This window comes from Panulirus ornatus, chromosome 1 (assembly GCF_036320965.1).
Source record: "Panulirus ornatus isolate Po-2019 chromosome 1, ASM3632096v1, whole genome shotgun sequence".
In the NCBI taxonomy this organism is placed as follows: Eukaryota; Metazoa; Arthropoda; class Malacostraca; order Decapoda; family Palinuridae; genus Panulirus; species Panulirus ornatus.
Window position 1 is genome coordinate 13,124,751 of NC_092224.1, and position 20,339 is coordinate 13,145,089.

The 20,339-nt window shown below is 39.0% G+C and overlaps 1 protein-coding gene and 1 long non-coding RNA gene across 5 annotated transcripts in view; one reads left to right on the forward strand and one right to left on the reverse strand.

The window, feature by feature from the left end:
* Positions 1 to 20,339, forward strand: part of fab1 (fab1 kinase) — a 1,098,541-nt gene that overhangs the window by 919,567 nt on the left and 158,635 nt on the right. For 3 of the 4 annotated variants that reach the window (XM_071675364.1, XM_071675419.1, XM_071675279.1), the window contains exon 25: positions 17,231 to 17,356. The exons of the other annotated variant lie outside the window; for it this stretch is intronic. In XM_071675364.1, the coding sequence (XP_071531465.1) occupies positions 17,231 to 17,356 (126 nt within the window). The remainder of the gene's footprint in view (positions 1 to 17,230; positions 17,357 to 20,339) is intronic. 4 annotated transcript variants of the gene reach the window in all.
* Positions 6,692 to 14,165, reverse strand: LOC139756532 (uncharacterized). The gene is made up of 2 exons (XR_011714376.1): positions 13,735 to 14,165; positions 6,692 to 7,103 (listed from the first exon to the last, which is right to left on the reverse strand). It is a non-coding gene; the product is annotated as an uncharacterized lncRNA (long non-coding RNA).

Here is a 20,339-nt window from a genome sequence, read left to right on the forward strand (position 1 = left end):
CTGACATTCTCTCCTCTTTTTCAAAAACTTTTACAAATTTTCACCTTTGCCTCCAAAAGATAGTGATCAGACATTCCTCCAGCTGCCACTATGAGCACATTACATCCAAACGTTTCTATTTTACAGGCCTGTCAATTAATACATAATCCAATAATGCCCTTTGACCATCTCTCTTACTCAAATACATATATTTGTGTATATCTCTCTTTTTAAACCAGATCTTCCCTATTGCCAGTCTTTTTTCAGCACAAATCCAGAAGCTTTTCACCATTTCCCTTCATAACACTGTATACCCCATGTGCATTAATTATACCCTCAATTGCCACCTTACTCACTTTTGGATTCAAATCACCCTTCACTTCTACCCAGGCTCATGCACCAAAACTACTGACAAAGTCACTCAGCTGTTCCTAAAACACTTGCCTCTCATGATCTTTCTTCTCATGACCAGGTACATAAGCACCTCAAATCACCCATCTCATGCCATCCAGTTTCAGTTTTAATCTGATCGGTTTATATATTTATGTATGTATTTATATATAGAGAGAAAGGAGACCAGGAACATGCAGTAAACTACAGACCAGACTCATTAATGAGTGTGGTGTGTAAGATTGTGGAAAAGATTATTAGTAAACAGTTGGATGACCTTCTGTGGAAGAGAAGTTTCCTGAGTGAGAGTCTTCATGGTTTTAGGGAGAGGAGGTCATGTGTAACAAGCTTCCTAAACTTGTGGGAGAGAGTGAGCTCAGTCGTAGACAAAAGGGAAGGCTGGGTGGACTGTGTACCTAAACTACCAGAAAGCACTGGACACTATACCAAGTGGGGGCTGATTAAGAAGCTGAATCATGAGATTGGAATAAGGGAGGAATTCCATTCATAGACAAACGATTATTTCTGTGGGGTTAACAGAAGATACATGTTAGAGGAGCCTTTTTGAAATGGGTTGAGGTGACCAGCAGAGGTCCGAAGGGTGTGGTCATGGAACCATTATTCTTCTTGATCTGTTGAAATGACTTTTATGAAGGTATGGACTCCTGTCCAACTGTGTTTGCAGATGATGCAATGGTCTTAAGGAAAATGCAAAAAATAAAGAGGATTGCATCAGCTTACAGTGGGACCTGAACAGATGTCAAAGTTTATTTATTTTTGCTTTATTTTGCTTTGTTGCTGTCTCCCGTGTTAGCGAGGTAGCACAAGGAAACAGATGAAAGAATGGCCCAACCCACCCACATACACATGTATATACATACACGTCCAAACATGCACATATACATACCTATACATCTCAACGTATACATATATATACACACACAGACATATACATATATACACATGTACATAATTCATACTGTCTGCCTTCATTCATTTCCATCGCCACGCTGCCACACATGAAATAACAACCCCCTCCCCCCTCATGTGCGCGAGGTAGCGCTAGGAAAAGAGAACAAAGGCCACATTCGCTCACACTCAGTCTCCAGCTGTCATGTAATAATGCACCAAAACGACAGCTCCCTTTTGACATCCAGGCCCCACAGAACTTTCCATGGTTTACCCCAGACACTTCACATGCCCTGGTTCAATCCATTGACAGCACGTCGACCCCGGTATACCACATTGTTCCAATTCACTCTATTCCTTGCATGCCTTTCACCCTCCTGCATGTTCAGGCCCCAATCATTCAAAATCTTTTTTACTCCATCTTTCCACCTCCAATTTGGTCTCCCACTTCTCGTTCCCTCCACCTCTGACACATATATCCTCTTGGTCAATCTTTCCTCACTCATTCTCTCCATGTGACCAAACCATTTCAAAACACCCTCTTCTGCTTTCTCAACCAAACTCTTTTTATTACCACACATCTCTCTTACCGTATTATTACTTACTCGATCAAACCACCTCACACCACATCTTGTCCTCAGACATCTCATTTCCAGCACATCCACCCTACTCCACACAACTCTATCCATAGCCCATGCCTCGCAACCATATAACATTGTTGGAACCACTATTCCTTCAAACATAGCCATTTTTGCTTTCTGAGATAATGTTCTTGACTTCCACACATTCTTCAAGGCTCCTAGAACTTTCGCCCCCTCCCCAACCCTATGATTCACTTCGGCTTCCATGGTTCCATCCGCTGCCAAATCCACTCCCAAATATCTAAAACACTTCACTTCCTCCAGTTTTTCTCCATTCAAACGTACCTCCCAGTTGACTTGACCCTCAACCCTACTGTACCTAATAACCTTGGTCTTATTCACATTTACTCTCAACTTTCTTCTTTCACACACTTTACCAAACTCAGTCACCAGCTTCTGCAGTTTCTCACATGAATCAGCCATCAGCGCTGTATCATCAGCGAACAACAACTGACTCACTTCCCAAGCTCTTTCATCCACAGCAGGCTTCATACTTGCCCCTCTTTCCAAAACTCTTGCATTCGCCTCCATAACAACCCCATCCATAAACAAATAAAACAACCATGGAAACATCACACACCCCTGCTGCAAACCTACATTCACTGAGAACCAATCACTTTCCTCTCTTCCTACATGTACACATGCCTTACATAATCGATAGAAACTTTTCACTGCCTCTAACAATTTGCCTCCCACACCATATATTCTTAATACCTTCCACAGAGCATCTCTATCAACTCTATCATATGCCTTCTCCAGATCCATAAATGCTACATACAAATCCATTTGCTTTTCTAAGTATTTCTCACATACATTCTTCAAAGCAAACACCTGACCCACACATCCTCTACCACTTCTGAAACCACACTGCTCTTCCCCAATCTGATGCTCTGTACATGCCTTCACCCTCTCAATCAACACCCTCCCATATGATTTCCCAGGAATACTCAACAAACTTTATTTTTTTATATTATATATTATACTTTGTCGCTGTCACCCGCGTTTGCGAGGTAGCGCAAGGAAACAGACGAAAGAAATGGCCCAACCCTGCCCCATACACATGTATATACATACGTCCACACACGCAAATATACATACCTACACAGCTTTCCATGGTTTACCCCAGACGCTTCACATGCCTTGATTCAATCCACTGACAGCACGTCAACCCCGGTATACCACATCGCTCCAATTCACTCTATTCCTTGCCCTCCTTTCACCCTCCTGCATGTTCAGGCCCCAATCATTCAAAATCTTTTTTACTCCATCTTTCCACCTCCAATTTGGTCTCCCACTTCTCGTTCCCTCCACCTCTGACACATATATCCTCTTGGTCAATCTTTCCTCACTCATTCTCTCCATGTGCCCAAACCACTTCAAAACACCCTCTTCTGCCTCTCAACCACGCTCTTTTTATTTCCACACATCTCTCTTACCCTTACGTTACTCACTCGATCAAACCACCTCACACCACACATTGTCCTCAAACATCTCATTTCCAGCACCTCCATCCTCCTGCGCACAACTCTATCCATAGCCCACGCCTTGCAACCATACAACATTGTTGGAACCACTTTTCCTTCAAACATACCCATTTTTGCTTTCCGAGATAATGTTCTCGACTTCCACACATTCTTCAAGGCCCCCAGAATTTTCGCCCCCTCCCCGACCCTATGATCCACTTCCGCTTCCATGGTTCCATCCGCTGCCAGATCCACTCCCAGATATCTAAAACACTTCACTTCCTCCAGTTTTTCTCCATTTAAACTCACCTCCCAATTGACTTGACCCTCAACCCTACTGTACCTAATAACCTTGCTCTTATTCACATTTACTCTAAACTTTCTTCTTCCACACACTTTACCAAACTCAGTCACCAGCTTCTGCAGTTTCTCACATGAATCAGCCACCAGCGCTGTATCATCAGCGAACAACAACTGACTCACTTCCCAAGCTCTCTCATCCCCAACAGACTTCATACTTGCCCCTCTTTCCAAAACTCTTGCATTCACCTCCCTAACAACCCCATCCATAAACAAATTAAACAACCATGGAGACATCACACACCCCTGCCGCAAACCTACATTCACTGAGAACCAATCACTTTCCTCTCTTCCTACACGTACACATGCCTTACATCCTCGATAAAAACTTTTCACTGCTTCTAACAACTTTCCTCCCACACCATATATTCTTAATACCTTCCACAGAGCATCTCTATCAACTCTATCATATGCCTTCTCCAGATCCATAAATGCTACATACAAATCCATTTGCCTTTCTAAGTATTTCTCACATACATTCTTCAAAGCAAACACCTGATCCACACATCCTCTACCACTTCTGAAACCACACTGCTCTTCCCCAATCTGATGCTCTGTACATGCCTTCACCCTCTCAATCAATACCCTCCCATATAATTTACCAGGAATACTCAACAAACTTATACCTCTGTAATTTGAGCACTCACTCTTATCCCCTTTGCCTTTGTACAATGGCACTATGCACGCATTCCACCAATCCTCAGGCACCTCACCGTGAGTCATACATACATTAAATAACCTTACCAACCAGTCAACAATACAGTCACCCCCTTTTTTAATAAATTCCACTGCAATACCATCCAAACCTGCTGCCTTGCCGGCTTTCATCTTCCGCAAAGCTTTTACTACCCCTTCTCTGTTTACCAAATCATTTTCCCTAACCCTCTCACTTTGCACACCACCTCGACCAAAACACCCTATATCTGCCACTCTATCATCAAACACATTCAACAAACCTTCAAAATACTCACTCCATCTCCTTCTCACATCACCACTACTTGTTATCACCTCCCCATTTGCGCCCTTCACTGAAGTTCCCATTTGCTCCCTTGTCTTACACACTTTATTTACCTCCTTCCAGAACATCTTTTTATTCTCCCTAAAATTTAATGATACTTTCTCACCCCAACTCTCATTTGCCCTTTTTTTCACCTCTTGCACCTTTCTCTTGACCTCCTGTCTCTTTCTTTTATACGTCTCCCACTCAACTGCATTTTTTCCCTGCAAAAATCGTCCAAATGCCTCTGTCTTCTCTTTCACTAATACTCTTATTTCTTCATCCCACCACTCACTACCCTTTCTAATCAACCCACCTCCCGCTCTTCTCATGCCACAAGCATCTTTTGCGCAATCCATCACTGATTCCCTAAATACATCCCATTCCTCCCCCACTCCCCTTACTTCCATTGTTCTCACCTTTTTCCATTCTGTACTCAGTCTCTCCTGGTACTTCCTCACACAAGTCTCCTTCCCAAGCTCACTTACTCTCACCACCCTCTTCACCCCAACATTCACTCTTTTTTTCTGAAAACCCATACAAATCTTCACCTTAGCCTCCACAAGATAATGATCAGACATCCCTCCAGTTGCACCTCTCAGCACATTAACATCCAAAAGTCTCTCTTTCGCACGCCTGTCAATTAACACGTAATCCAATAACGCTCTCTGGCCATCTCTCCTACTTACATAAATATACTTATGTATATCTCGCTTTTTAAACCAGGTATTCCCAATCATCAGTCCTTTTTCAGCACATAAATCTACAAGCTCTTCACCATATATATATATATATGTGTTGAAATTCAGTCTATGCAAATGCAAAGTGATGAGGATGGGGAAAAGTGAAAAAAAGCCTCAATATGAGTATCACTTGATAGGGAATAAGTTTCATGTGTATGTGAGGACTTCAGAGGCAACATCTCTAATCTATCACAATAGTCCCATATTAGAATGGTAAAGGAGACACACTGCTCCCTGCAAATATCAGAAGAGCCTCCAAGTATATGGACAAGGAAATATTTAACAAACTATTCATACCCAACATAAGGCCAAAATGAGAATATACTTCTCAAGTTTGGTTAAAACACCTAAAAGAATCATATATAACTAACAGAGAAGGTCCAGAGGAGGACAACAAAGATGGTACCTGAGTCAAGAGGGCAGAGTTAAAGGGACAGGCTAAAGGCTTTAAATTTGCCCACCAGAGAAAAGAATGAGGTATGACCTGATTACAGCCTTCAAGTTTTTAAAACTGGTTGATGATGTGGAGAGTGAACATTTCTTCAAAAGATGTAGTGATAGAACAACCAGAGGCCATAACATGAAACTGTCAGGAACTTGTTGAAAAGGATGTAAAAAATATTTTTATGGTATAAGAATAGTGGATGAATGGAATAGACTGACTGAGAACATGGTAATGCAAACAGCATACATGAATTTAGGGATTAGTGTGATATTAAAGATTGTTCAAGAGATAGGACCCCATGAATGTAAAACTCCCTCCCTGTATGATAATCACACACACACACACACACACATACTTTTGAATCATGTGTGTCAAATAGGCATAAGAGGTGGTAGACAGTAAAGGCATATTGCACACTGTTGATAGTTATCATTCTGTTTCAACAAACCCCAAAAGAATCAACATATTAGTCTATACTTGAGAGAAAAACAAGAACAATAGAAACATACCCTAAGCATTAGCTTGAAATGTAATTGATTTATGAGACTGGTAAAGACAAGAGGAAGGACTGGTGTTTGATGATACTGGGCAGATTGTGGGAAAAGAATAATAACAGTAGGGGTCCAGGAAGGATGAACTTTAGCACTGTTAAGACTTGTTCATCTCAATAGTCAACTTCAGGGGTTACAAGTTTAATGGGTGTGCCTATGGGTTGGAGTGTTATGGTTCATGGAACTGAGAGAGGGATACACAAAATGGATAACAACAACAACAGTGCTTTATGATTAAGGTACATAAGATGAGATAGCCCAGGGGCATTGTGCTACCAAAGGTGCTGGATTATCGTGAGGAAGGAGAGATTAAATGAGGTAGACTCAGAAGTAGGAGATAGTCGTAGCAAGAGTCCCTCCATGATGGCGAAGGTTCATGAGTTGAAGCAGGAGCACATGGGGAAGTGCATGGCTTCTGGGTCTATGTAGAGCTCTTGTAGGTGGTGGATGTGGCACATGCCATAGCTCCCGGAGTGATTGGTGGCTTTGTGCATGACTAGCAGGAATGCTGTGGGCATGGTTGTTGGTTCCATTGTTACAGCACCTTCTCATGATGGGTGGAGGTGATGTCCTATGTTAGTCCTGCTGAAGTTTGTTGATGATGAGGCACCACAGTGAAACCTACCTGGAAGTTGAAATGTAATTAGCTGATTAGAGGACTTCTACATGGAGGTGGCACCCAAAGGGCATCTAGAGTCTGCACTTACATGGCCATGATTTTAGGTATGGGAATAGTACACTTATTGTCTAGAGCAAGTCAACTGCCTGACTATCATCTTACAGTAATGCCTGGGTATGTAAGAGGCAGGGAAGACAAGTTGCAAAGGCAGTCTGGGAGGTGAAGGTTTCCCTTAAAGGAATAATAAATGATGCTGAATGGTGCATCCTTGATGTGGGCCATCAGTCTCTTTCCTCTGAGAATTGCTAGGTCAGTTGAAATCACACATGACCTGCCATCATGTCAGGTCACTGTTGGTAAGGTGACACCTTGTGGAGTAATACTGGGTCACAATGAGTTTCTAACCAACAAAAAGTTGAAAGTGTTAACATGAAATCTTGTCTGAGGAGAAGGATGTCTTATCTGGTGTACCACAGGGAATGGTGTTAGCATCAGTACTCTTTTTGATAATGATATCAGACTTTTACAGTGAAGTGAAGGAAAGCTTAGTAAGGTGCTTTGCTTTGCTAATGACACCAGATTAAGAAAAGGATTTGATCAGAAACTGATCAGATAGGGGTGCAAAAAACTTAGACACCATCTAAAAAGGGGAAAATGTGGACCTAATGGAATTTGATGAAGACGTTTTTGAGCAAATAAGTTTTTGGTCAAGGAGAGATTTGTTAGTAGTGTGATGTTAGGTCAAGTAAGAAATCAGTATAAAGCTCTACCACTCTGTATTCATGTACATATGGAGACACTAATACAACCTGAGAATGCATGTGTTTGTGATGTGGTGGTTGAACAGCAATTGACTCAGGCTGAACTGACTGGCTTCCACATAAACTGTTCTGACATCAGAAGACTCTAAATAGCTCACCACAGCTCTTTACCTTAATCACTCATTACATCTCTCTTTCTTCAAGAATAAGCAAATACATGCACAGCTATACAGTGAACTAAAAAGATATTTAATTTCAGTTTTTACAGAAATGAACAATAAGATTAATCAAAACATATACACTGAACATCAGTCTAAACTGTTGTATTTAATTACTGGAAATTGATACAGGAAAGACTTGAAATTAAAACACATGAAGAAATTAAAGTACTCTCATTAGAACTTATGAGAATTATGGTACAATGCACTGCAAATGCAGGCTCCTTATGCAAAGTAGACATAAATTGAAACTTTATGTAATCATCTATTCCATGATGTAAAGTCTATCTCCTGATCCTCGCAGACTGACACAATGGAGCCGGTTGCAATATAGAACTGGCAAGAGACATGGCATCCAGGTCAGTCTGCTGGTCATCATGGGTGGGCATGATGGGTTGTAGCAATGGCTGACACAGCTCTGTTGGGGGCACTGGCTCAGTCTCATCCCTTTGGTACGATCCCTGGTGACTCCTTGCTGTCTTCACTTTCCATTGATCCATCCCTTCTGCTCTCATCTAGTCTCTGTCTCACATGCAGAAGTTGACAATGATTCCCCCATATGTCTGATCACTGACTTTGCCCTCATATGGTTAATGCAAAATTTCATCTAGGCTTACTCCAGGCATCCATTCCTAACTGCCCAGAGATTGCATATGTATTATACAGCTTATAGAGATGGAAGGTAGTGGACATGAGCCTCAATTGCAATAGTGTGCCTGTTCAGCTTTCCTTCCAGTTATGTCTATAGTATGCTCTGTGATGTAGTTTTGTTGTAGCTGTGATTAATTTCATTGCATGAATGTCTCACAGCTGTGACCTATTAATCGTTGTGCTGGGCTTGAATGCATGTCCTCATTTGGAGTATTATGCAAGTTTAATGGTGCTGTGACATCTGATTGATCAGACAATGTGCACTTTATAAAGAGCCTCTTCACTAGTATCACAGCATTTTTCAGCCTTTCTGTTTAAGTGTGGATATCCAGGAATAAAGGTGATGTGCTCAAACGACCATCTTTTTTGTGAGAGCATGATCCTCCACTGTGCAGAACTGTGAACCATTATCAGTCACTAGAGTGTCTGATACCCCATGTTGGTCAAAGATGTCCTGAATCTCTTGGATCACATTTTGATGTGGGACTCCTTATTGGCTACTTCTATGTGATTACTAATGTAGTTCACAACAACCAGTAGATCATGAGTGTCCAAAGACATGTCAGCCACTACCTTAGACCAGGGATGAGGAGCAAAATCATGACTTTGAAGAGGTTTCTTGCTTGGACTTTCTCTTAAACAAACCTCACACTGGCTTATGATTGCTTTCCTCTTTGCTAACATTTCTGGCCAGAAGAGTGCTGCTCTCATGCAGTGCAAACATGTTAGCATAAAGATTGTGGCACCACTAGCCTGTTCCCTTTAAAGATTTATGCATCTTGAGAATGCAGTTTGTTATGGTAGTTGAAGAATGGATGCTCTACACCCAGAACTTTAGCTCATATGTTGGACCACCCCGACTTTATCACTTTGTAAAGCATTTGCAAGGCACCATCCTCTTTTGTATATCTTTGGATTTCCTAAATCCTCTTCTCTCTCACCATCAAAGTGGCCTAGTGTGTCACTGTTTCAAACATGTTAACTGTTATAGACTTCTCCACAGTCACATAGATATGCTCGGCTAAGATTTTTTACCAAAACCATATTCTTTTCCAAAGGTTGGTGATCGATTTGTAATGTGACTGACCTACATCCAGACAAATATTGATGGAAACATTTGCAAGCAAATGCAATAGAAAGACACCCCTATATTGTGCATACCGTTACTCGGTATTTGTGAGAGCATGAGAAGTAAATGAGACAGGCTAACCCTCCTGGATCAGTGCAGTGCCCAGTCCATACTGTAATATCATAGAATGGGTACTGCTGAACAGCTGTCTTAGCATCTCCTAGCCTACTGCCGTACAAACATGGTATCCATTTTTGTTATATCTACCAGCTCTGGAAAATACTTGGACAGGTACAAAATCATTCCTAAGAAATACCAGATGCCCTTTGCATCATTCAGAGGAGCATCTCCCTCAAGGCTTTGTCTCTCTGAAATGCAGGCTTGATTCCCTCTGGCATTACAGTATAACCAATAAAGGGTATTGATCTAAGTCTGAGCTGAAGTTTATCCAATCCCAGAGCAATGTGACACTCCTCACATCATTGCAAAACATGGTGCAATTTCTTATCATGGTCCTGAATAGCTTTCTCTTCTGTCTTACTCCAGCCTAAACAATGAAATCAACAACTATAACTTCAATTCTTGGTAAACCTTCTCTCAATTGATGCATGTGATGTTGGAAGATTTCAGGTACAGGGATCCCATATGGCATCCAGAGACATCTGTATCTGCCAAAGGGGTATTGACTGTAGTCAAGTAGGAGCTCTCACCTTCTAGTTGTAAGTGCCAAAACCCTTCTTTCACATCCAGAATTGTAAAGACATGTGCTCCCAATAATCTTGTGGCAATGTCCTCAATAACTTGGTGCAAGCAATGCTCTCTTTTGATTGCTGTATTCAGATCTCTTGGATCAAGATTAATCCACAGCTTTCCATTTTTCTTTGGCACCACAAATATCAGTGTCACCAAATCTCTTGGCATTTCAACTTTAGGAATTGTTCCCAGCTCTTAAGAATGAATTCAGAGTTATGAAAGTGTAAGTGCCAGTACTCATTGTGGTGCATGTACTGGAGGCACTGATTCATTTGCTCAAATTTCATTCAGCATTGTCAGCTAACCCTTTGGTTCATTAAACTCCTGTGGGTATTCTTGCAATGGCTTGACATGACACTTGTGTCACATGAATATTGGTTACACAGTTTTCTCTTAAGGATTCAACAAAGCCAGAGATGCCCTTGCTTTGTAATATAAGATCAAATGATACTGTTTACCCCTGAACAGCTCACAGTCTTGGTCACATGGATGCTTACCTTATGATGCCTTGATCTGCACACATTCCACTTAGGGGGTTGCTTTTCTGTCCATATCCATACAAAACCATGCTGGACTGCTGAATCTTCTCTAACCAGTTGTTTCTTGTAGCTGCCTTAAATACATGAACAGGTACTACATTGCAATCTGCTCCATTATCAATCTGAAATCTGATACAGCATTTTTTTCCTGTCTTCATTGTAACTGTTTGCTCAGCTTTAAGTTGAACACTTGACACTGTCCTCACAGTGAAAACATCTGATTCTGAGTCTTCCATGGAATATGTGTTAGCCAATGCATTAACTTTGTGTGTCCCAGGATGTGAACTTGGCTTCTTAAAACTTTGGCTTGAAACTTTGACATTTTATTTTGAATTGATTTCACCTTTTGTAACTTGTACACACCTTGCCCCAAGCTGGACAGAACTCTTTCTGCTTTCTGTGATCCCTTCCATAATACCTATTGTCAGAGATCCACTCCAATTACCAACTCTTAACATCCTTCTCTGCTAACTTGACTGTATTTCTGAACGGTTTCTCTCTATGCACAAATGAATGTATACTGCTGCCCGTTATTTCTCGTGCTTCCTTTTGTTGTGTGTTTGCTAGTTCACTGGCTCAACATATCTCTAGGGTTCTGTCTGGTGAAATATTTTTTTCCTAAAGCATATTATCATGAGCTGTGTTGTCACTTATGCTGAACATAATACTGTCCCTTATCCCTGGGGATAGGGGATTAAGAATACTTCCCATGTATTCCCTGCGTGTCGTAGAAGGCGACTAAAAGGGGAGGGAGCGGGGGGCTGGAAATCCTCCCCTCTTGTTTCTTTTTTTTTTTAATTTTCCAAAAGAAGGAACAGAGGGGGCCAGGTGAGGATATTCCAAAAAAGGCCCAGTCCTCTGTTCTTAACGCTACCTCGCTAATGTGGGAAATGGCGAATAGTTTAAAAGAAAAAAGAAAATACTGTCCCTAAAATTTGTCTTGTGGAATTTTTCAAAATTTCATTTGAGGACAAGTTGTCAAATTGCTCATATTGCTCAAAAGATTTGCAAGGTGTCTCTCCACATAGATTGAACCTGTACTTCTCAAGTGTCGCATTCCTTAGAGTCTGACAGTAATTCTTGAAAGCCTTAAGCACTACCTTCACACCCTTTGTTCTGCAACAAAGGTGAAAGTGTTGAATACCTTATTTGTCTTAGTTCCTGTCACTGTCAGTAATGCTGATACATGTTTATCTGCACTCTTCTATTCAGCTCTGTCACCATTGTGTAATATTCCATTTCTTCCACAACTCAGCTGCATTTCTGTTGTGAATGTCGAAACAAGCTGGAGGTTGTAAAATGGGTAGTGCCATCATAGGAAGTCTTCTTGCATAGCAATAGGAGTTGGTCTACTCTGCCACCATGTGATGATAGGTCAAGCAAAGAGTTGAGATAGAATTCAGGAGCTCATTATGAATATACTTGTGGACACACTAATTCAACGAGAGAGAGAGAGAGAGAGAGAGAGAGAGAGAGAGAGAGAGAGAGAGAGAGAGAGAGAGAGAGAGAGCTGACAGGCTGGACTGGCTGGCTTCCACCACATAAAGAGCTCTGACATCAGAACACTCCAAACAACCCACCACAGCTCTTTATCCAAGCCACTCATTACAATTAGTGCCATTTAAAGACCCAATAGGGAAAGTGATGGAGGTGGGCCAAATTGAAAAGATTTGAGCATCTCTATAAATAAGAAACTAGATTTCAGAGAACATATTGAGAAGATAGCACTTTAAAGTCTAGTGAAGAGTGGTATGATTCTTAGAGCTTTCTCTGCAAGAGATGGAAACCTTTTGATGAAAATATTTAATGTTTATGTAAAAAGCAAAATTGAATACTACCCATTTGTATGGTCACCTGTGAAACAGTTATGAAAGAAACATGTTAAAGAGACTTCAGAAGCACTTCACAAGCAAATTCAAGGGGATGGAACATATGGACTACCATGAAAGGGTGAAAAAACTGCATGTATATAGCCTAAAGAGAAGGAGAGAAAGATGTATGAAAACCTCAGCATGGCAACAAATTGAAAATATAAAAGAAAATGTGTTAAACCTGAGAGGTTTTCAACAGGGAGGGTACAGGTAACCTTTTTTGTCATATCTGTCAGCTCAGGCAGAAACTTGTGATTTCTTCAAGAATACCATGAAACATACCAAATGTAAATCAGGCAAAAATAAATGACTGCTGAACTAGGAAGCTAGAATGACCTCCTTGTATTGCCAGGAGAAATAAGGAACATGGTTGGAACAAATACAAAAAAACATTTGAAATTTAAAAGAAAACTTAACATTAGGCTGAAATTAGTTCCAGATGAACCAGTGATCAATAATTATGTAATGCAGGTGGCATCTAAGAATAGTAGTCTTACATGTCAAGCAAAACTCAGTGCTTTGCACTAACCCTGCCATTCTGATTAATTCTTGTCATAAGTATTCATGGGTTGGTACTCTGGCTGTGTATAGATGTTTGTGTTTTTGAAGTATAACAGACAGTCTCAAGCCTTTTCATGTACCATACTCTGCTGATAACCATAACTGGCAAAGAAATTTCATTTGTTAAGCCGCCAGCTACCTTCCTTGTTACCTACAATGATATATCCCTTCCCCCCTTGCCCGCACCCCAGCTTCCCATCTATTACCAACTCACCTGCGCTTGGCTATCTTCCCCCATCCCCCCACATACAGTATTGGTGTACTTCATATTCTATTTTTTTTTTACAGCTTTTGATGCAGTATTTTGTGACAGCAAAATACAGTTTTTCCAGTTGCTTAGTTCAAATGGGAAAGAAAGTGTGACAAGAAATCCTGACACATAGGGCTTAAAGATGGTTCCAGTCTTTTCAAACCTGCTTGACCATAGGATTGTCTATCCATTTGATAAGATTAGTGACAGCCCTTCTTCATGAGTACTTTGAGGGCAAAACCACAATTAGTCTCCAGGTTCTATTGTAAATACAAATGCAGATTCATCTCATATTTAATGGACATTAGTTATAGTGCCATTCTCTCACTTCACTTCACTAAATAACTTTATGGCAGTGGATCAGCTGATTACAGAATTGCCAGGTTGGAGACTGTTCCTACCAGATCTGTCCCAGAACTGGCCAGACTTAGCCTGATAGCAATATTATATTCCTATTTTTAGAAAATTTGATAAGATATGATTTGAATCATGGTAACGGGATGATGGCAGTTGCCACTTTCTAGATTTTCCTTTTCTCTTTCAAGTTTTCCTCCTCAAATGATGTAATGGTACATAATATGAATCATTGTAGCATAAGATAATGTGAAAATTTGAAAGAAAGGCAATACAAGTCCAAGAAAAAGGAAAATGGTATTTGGCTCTTATTAGGCTGGTTTGAAGTAGGGATAGATGGAATGCTGTTTTCAGTGTGGTAATGCTTTTGTTAACATTTTTATTGTTGGTGTGATGGCAACATAGCTTGTGTTTACACAATTTTAGCGTGGCATTTTGCACACAGACACACACAAAAAAAAGTCATAGCACTTTAAAATCAATATTTCCTTGCCATACAATTTGTTTCCAGGATGATACCTAGTATTTGAATCTCAAATGTTTTTCTGTTATAAAAGAAAAACTAGGGTTGACTTGTATACAAGATAATTCTTGTGAAAAACTAAAGGTTTTTGACAAAAAGTCAAAGGTCGATCTATTTATGAGATCCACTCTTACTCCAGTATATTAGTAATATTTTGTTATCACCAGTAAGCTTAGAAATTTTATCATAATTTGAAGCATGATGGAGTGAAAAAGATTTTGAGTGCTTAGGGCCTGAATAAGCAGGATGGTAAAAGACATGCATGGGACAGATGAATTGGAGCATTGTGGTATAAAGGGGATGGTGTGCTGTCAGTGTACTGAACCATGGCATATGAAGCAGCTAGGGGAAATCAGGAAAATGTCCATGGATCTTGGTTGTGGATAGAGGGCTGTGGTTTTAATGCATTAAGCATAACAGCAATAGAATGGATGTCAGCTAATGATACCTTTTCCTCGTCTGTTTCCGGTACTTCCCTATTAATGTCGGAAATGGTGCACAAGCATGAAAGAAAAATTTTTGCTTCATGCAATCATTTTAAGTGAATAGAAATTTAATAGTGTATGCACTGTTGTTCAACATGTGTCAAGAGCTATTGTATTCCCAAGTTATCCTTTCCAGTAAGTTAGAGAGAATTCTTTTTCAAGGCAGAAGGAGTAAACAGCTTGCAATAAAACCTTTACTGTTTCCTCCCTATGTGGAAACTTGTTACTTCTCAGTCTACTCAGATGTAGTCAATAACTATTAACTTAGATCATGTAAGTTAAAGGTATGAAAAATGAGAATTCTCCACTTTTGTGGTGGAGCATTTATAGAAAGAATTGTCTTTTTTTTTTTTGCTAAGTTTTCTTTCCATCTGGTATACAGAAGAAATAAACTGTAAGACCAGGGGAAACATTTTTCTTTGTTTTCAATGGATAATTTATTCCAAGGTGCTTTTATCACACACTCCACCTCTTCCTGTGGTAAGTGGGCATGCAGCTATAGGAATTGCTTTGCATGGCTGGTAACTTTGCTAGATTGCACTGGGGATAAATTATGAATCATTTGGTGTGCTTTTGTGGGATTCCTCAGGATTTGAGTGTTCTTTCACAAATTCAACAAGATGGAGGTTAACTCTACTTCCTGCTATCTGTCATGGAGCATGATTCAATACACTCCATCTGATGAATCTTGGAAAAGCACTGACAGAAACTATTGATCTGTATTCACAGGCTTAGAGTTTGTTTTCTGATTCTGTACAGAAAACTGAATTTGAAAGAGCATATTTTAATTAGAGCTGATTGATTCCCTTGTGAAGATGATTATTATATCTCTTGTCAGTTAATGACCTGCATGTTCTTGAGGACTTTTATTGCTGTTCTGTTAATTTTTTATTTTTCCCACTTCTATCCATATTTGTGTCTATTCCTTTCTTAATAGTTAATTCAGGACGATCATATTAGTAATCTTGTATAATTAGATGAGTGTTATTGTATATTTTTATGAGATAAGGTCGAAAGAGCCAATTCTAATCATGTATCATTTTATCAACCACTTACCCAGGCTAGATTTCCTTTATCATTATGGCCAGTCAATCATGTTGGCATGGCTTGCAGGAAGATTTATTTTTTTCTTCCCAATATCCTGTTAGTATGACTGGGAAGTTCTCCATCTATCTTGCCTTTCTTTTCAAGTCTTTTATTTTTGTGTATCAGAAATAATGAATTTTTATTAGTCTGCCCATCACTACCACTTCAGCTGAGGTGGTGTATGGAATCTTTTTGGTAATAGCTCATTTTCAAGTGAAATTACTTGTTTCATGGGCAGACCCAGCTTAATGGTAGTCAGTAATACTTACAAGACTATTGAGGAAGAAAAATTCTCGCATTCCTCTAAAAATAAAGATTTTTTTACCATTAAACTAAATAATGAATGCTTTCAATTATATAGTGTTTGCAAAGACATTTATATGGACATTGCATGGTTTCATCACTTTAAGAAGAGATATAAGGTATTTTTAGATATTCTGTTTGGTAAGTGCTTATTTTCTCATGTATTGTATTGATTTATTCTTTAATGCATGATTCTTTCATTAATGGTAACTTTTAAAAAGTTCATGTTATTTCCTTGTTCTCTTATCTAGCTGGTATTCTTTTTTATATGATTTTATGTATTGCCTTTGTCTAAAGGGATATTTACAGTGCACCAGTAAGTCATTCATGTGCTTGACATTCACTTTTTCCATTAAATACAATGGTAATACCCTTCCTTAAATTCCTTAAATTCATTGTTAATGTGATACAGTACATGGTTAACATTATTTTTGCATGTTTATATGTTGCATCCTGATAAGTCTGAAGCATTGGTTTATCCCTAAATATTCTTGGAATCATGATATTAGTTTGATCATGTACTTTTGCAAACTAAGTTTATTGTCAGTTATTACAAGTCATTTATATTTCTGTAATTTTCTCTCATCACTTTATGAATGGAATGCTTTTCAGGAAGTGGCATTTCTGTGTAAGATATTTTTTGCATCTTAAATAAGTTGAAAACAGTAAGATTAATGGAAGGGTATTTTAGCCATTGGATTTTTTGTAGATATACAAATGGCACTAGGAGTAGTGTGTGTGACGCCTACTGCTGTGTGCCTAGCGGAGGAGAGGGATCGCACCTTACAGGCCTTGGCTGCCCTCACTACCAACTGTCAATCACCACCTATCCCAGGTATCACCTTATTGGCAAGCTGCAATCACTTACAGTATTACCACTAGCACTTGCATTACACACAGCCATTTAGTTAACCATATATGTAGAGGTATGTACTTAATTAGATAAGCTAGTATGAATCTCTTTAACATTATGTTGCTTTCTGAAAATATTAATAGCATAAATTCAATTATTACCATGGCTTCCATATAAAGGTAACAACTGTTTATAGCAATATATTTTTACTTTTCCATTTGGGTTTGTTCCCTTTATTCAAGAAATTTTATTACCAAGTGACAGAATAATGAAGGAAACCTTTGATTTTATAAGTTAGCTAAGGTTTTATGAAAGATGTTAATGAAAGAGGAAAGATTGAGTTAGGCCAGCTGGTTACTTCTGAGCTTAAGCTTAAACAAGTTTCTTCATTCATTTTCTTGAATATTCTTTCTTCATCCACAGTATTTCTTCCCTTTGCATCCCTTAGCGTAATTAGCTGCTCTTTAACTGAGAATATCTTTCTGTGAATTAAAGGAAAATTTTTGGATTCTCTTTGTTATGTACAAAGTATTCTTTTCAAAGTTGTTCTTCTTTCCTTATTTTTCTTTAGTCATTCCTTTCTCTTCTATCTTTTGATTGCTGGTTGGCTGATAGGCCACCTATATATCTTCCATAGTAATGTCCTTATATATCCTCCATTGTAGATTCTTATATGCTTTTACTTTTTGAAATATCTTTTACTGAACCATATCTTTATCATCTCTCTTTTCTAACCTTCCCTCATTGTTTTCAGCCACAGGTACTCATGTTCTTACTCCTTTATATAGATTTCATAAAGCTTCCCATAACGATGATTTGTAATTAGGTTATTGAGCTCCATTTCCTGTTTATGTTTGTACCATAATTATAAATTCTTTCTTTATTTGGTTTCCTCTGTTATCCCCTTTTGATGCTTTCCTTACTCATGTTGTCAAGCTAAACATTATATGATAAATTTTCTGAGTTGGTGTATTTTATCTAATATTTTGAATTTTCAAATTTGTGTGTGTAAAGGTAAGACCTATTAATGATCATGTACCAGCCACATTGATTCTAGTGTGCTTAGTGACTATGATGAAACAAAAAATCTTTCTGTGCACCCTTTAAAGAAGTTGTTCCTATGACTCTATGAAAAATTCAATACCAGTCTACTTCACTGTGATTGAGATTTCTCATTGTTAGAACATTATCACTGATGAGGAATGCATATTTTTATGTGTATTCAAACTACTAATACAGCTACAGCTACTTATGCTTCTCCCACTACTGTTGGTAATAGAAAGAATGATGGTAATGGTCATGATAATGATAATGATAAGAACGATAATGATAATAATAATATATATTTATTTATTCATTTATTATAATTTGTCGCTGTCTCCCGCGTTAGCGAGGTGGCACAAGGAAACAGATGAAAGAAGGGCTCAGTCCACCCACATACACATGCATATACATACATGTCCAAACACGCACATATACATACCTATACATTTCAATGTATATATATATATATATATATATATATATATATATATATATATATATATATATATATATATATATATATATATATATTTTTTATACTATTCGCCATTTCCCACGATAGCGAGGTAGCGTTAAGAACAGAGGACTGGGCCTTTAAGGGAATATCCTCACCTGGCCCCCTTCTCTGTTCCTTCTTTTGGAAAATTAAAAAAAAACGAGAGGGGAGGATTTCCAGCCCGCCGCTCCTTTCCCTTTGAGTCGCCTTCTACGACACGTAGGGAATACGTGGGAAGTATTCTTTCTCCCCTATCCCCAGGGATAATATATATATATATATATATATATATATATATATATATATATATATATATATATATATATATATTTTTTTTTTTTTTTTCATACTATTCGCCATTTCCCGCGTTAACAAGGTAGCGTTAAGAACAGAGGACTGGACCTTTGAGGGAACATCCTCACCTGGCCCCCTTCTCTGTTCCTTCTTTTGGAAAATTAAAAAAAAAAAAAAAAAAAATAAATAAATACTGAGAGGGGAGGATTTCCAGCCCCCCGCTCCCTTCCCTTTTAGTCGCCTTCTACGACACGCAGGGAATACGTGGGAAGTATTCTTTCTCCCCTATCCCCAGGGATATATATATATATATATATATATATATATATATATATATATATATATATATATATATATATTGTATGGTTGCGAGGCGTGGGCTATGGATAGAGTTGTGCGCAGGAGGATGGATGTGCTGGAAATGAGATGTTTAAGGACAGTGTGTGGTGTGAGGTGGTTTGATCGAGTAAGTAACGTAAGGGTAAGAGAGATGTGTGGAAATAAAAAGAGCGTGGTTGAGAGAGCAGAAGAGGGTGTTTTGAAATGGTTTGGGCACATGGAGAGAATGAGTGAGGAAAGATTGACCAAGAGGATATATGTGTCGGAGGTGGAGGGAACGAGGAGAAGTGGGAGACCAAATTGGAGGTGGAAAGATGGAGTGAAAAAGATTTTGTGTTATCGGGGCCTGAACATGCAGGAGGGTGAAAGGCGGGGAAGGAATAGAGTGAATTGGATCGATGTGATATACCGGGGTTGACGTGCTGTCAGTGGATTGAATCAGGGCGTGTGAAGCGTCTGGGGTAAACCATGGAAAGCTGTGTAGGTATGTATATTTGCGTGTGTGGACGTATGTATATACATGTGTATGGGGGTGGGTTGGGCTATTTCTTTCGTCTGTTTCCTTGCGCTACCTCGCAAATGCGGGAGACAGTGACAAAGCAAAAAAAACAAAAAGAAAAAATATATATATACATACACAGACATATACATATATACACATGTACATAATTCATACTTGCTGCCTTTATTCATTCCCATCGCTTCCCCACCACACATGAAATGACACCTTCCCCACACATGCGTAAGGCAGTGCTAGGAAAAGATAAAGACTACATTCATTTACACTCATTC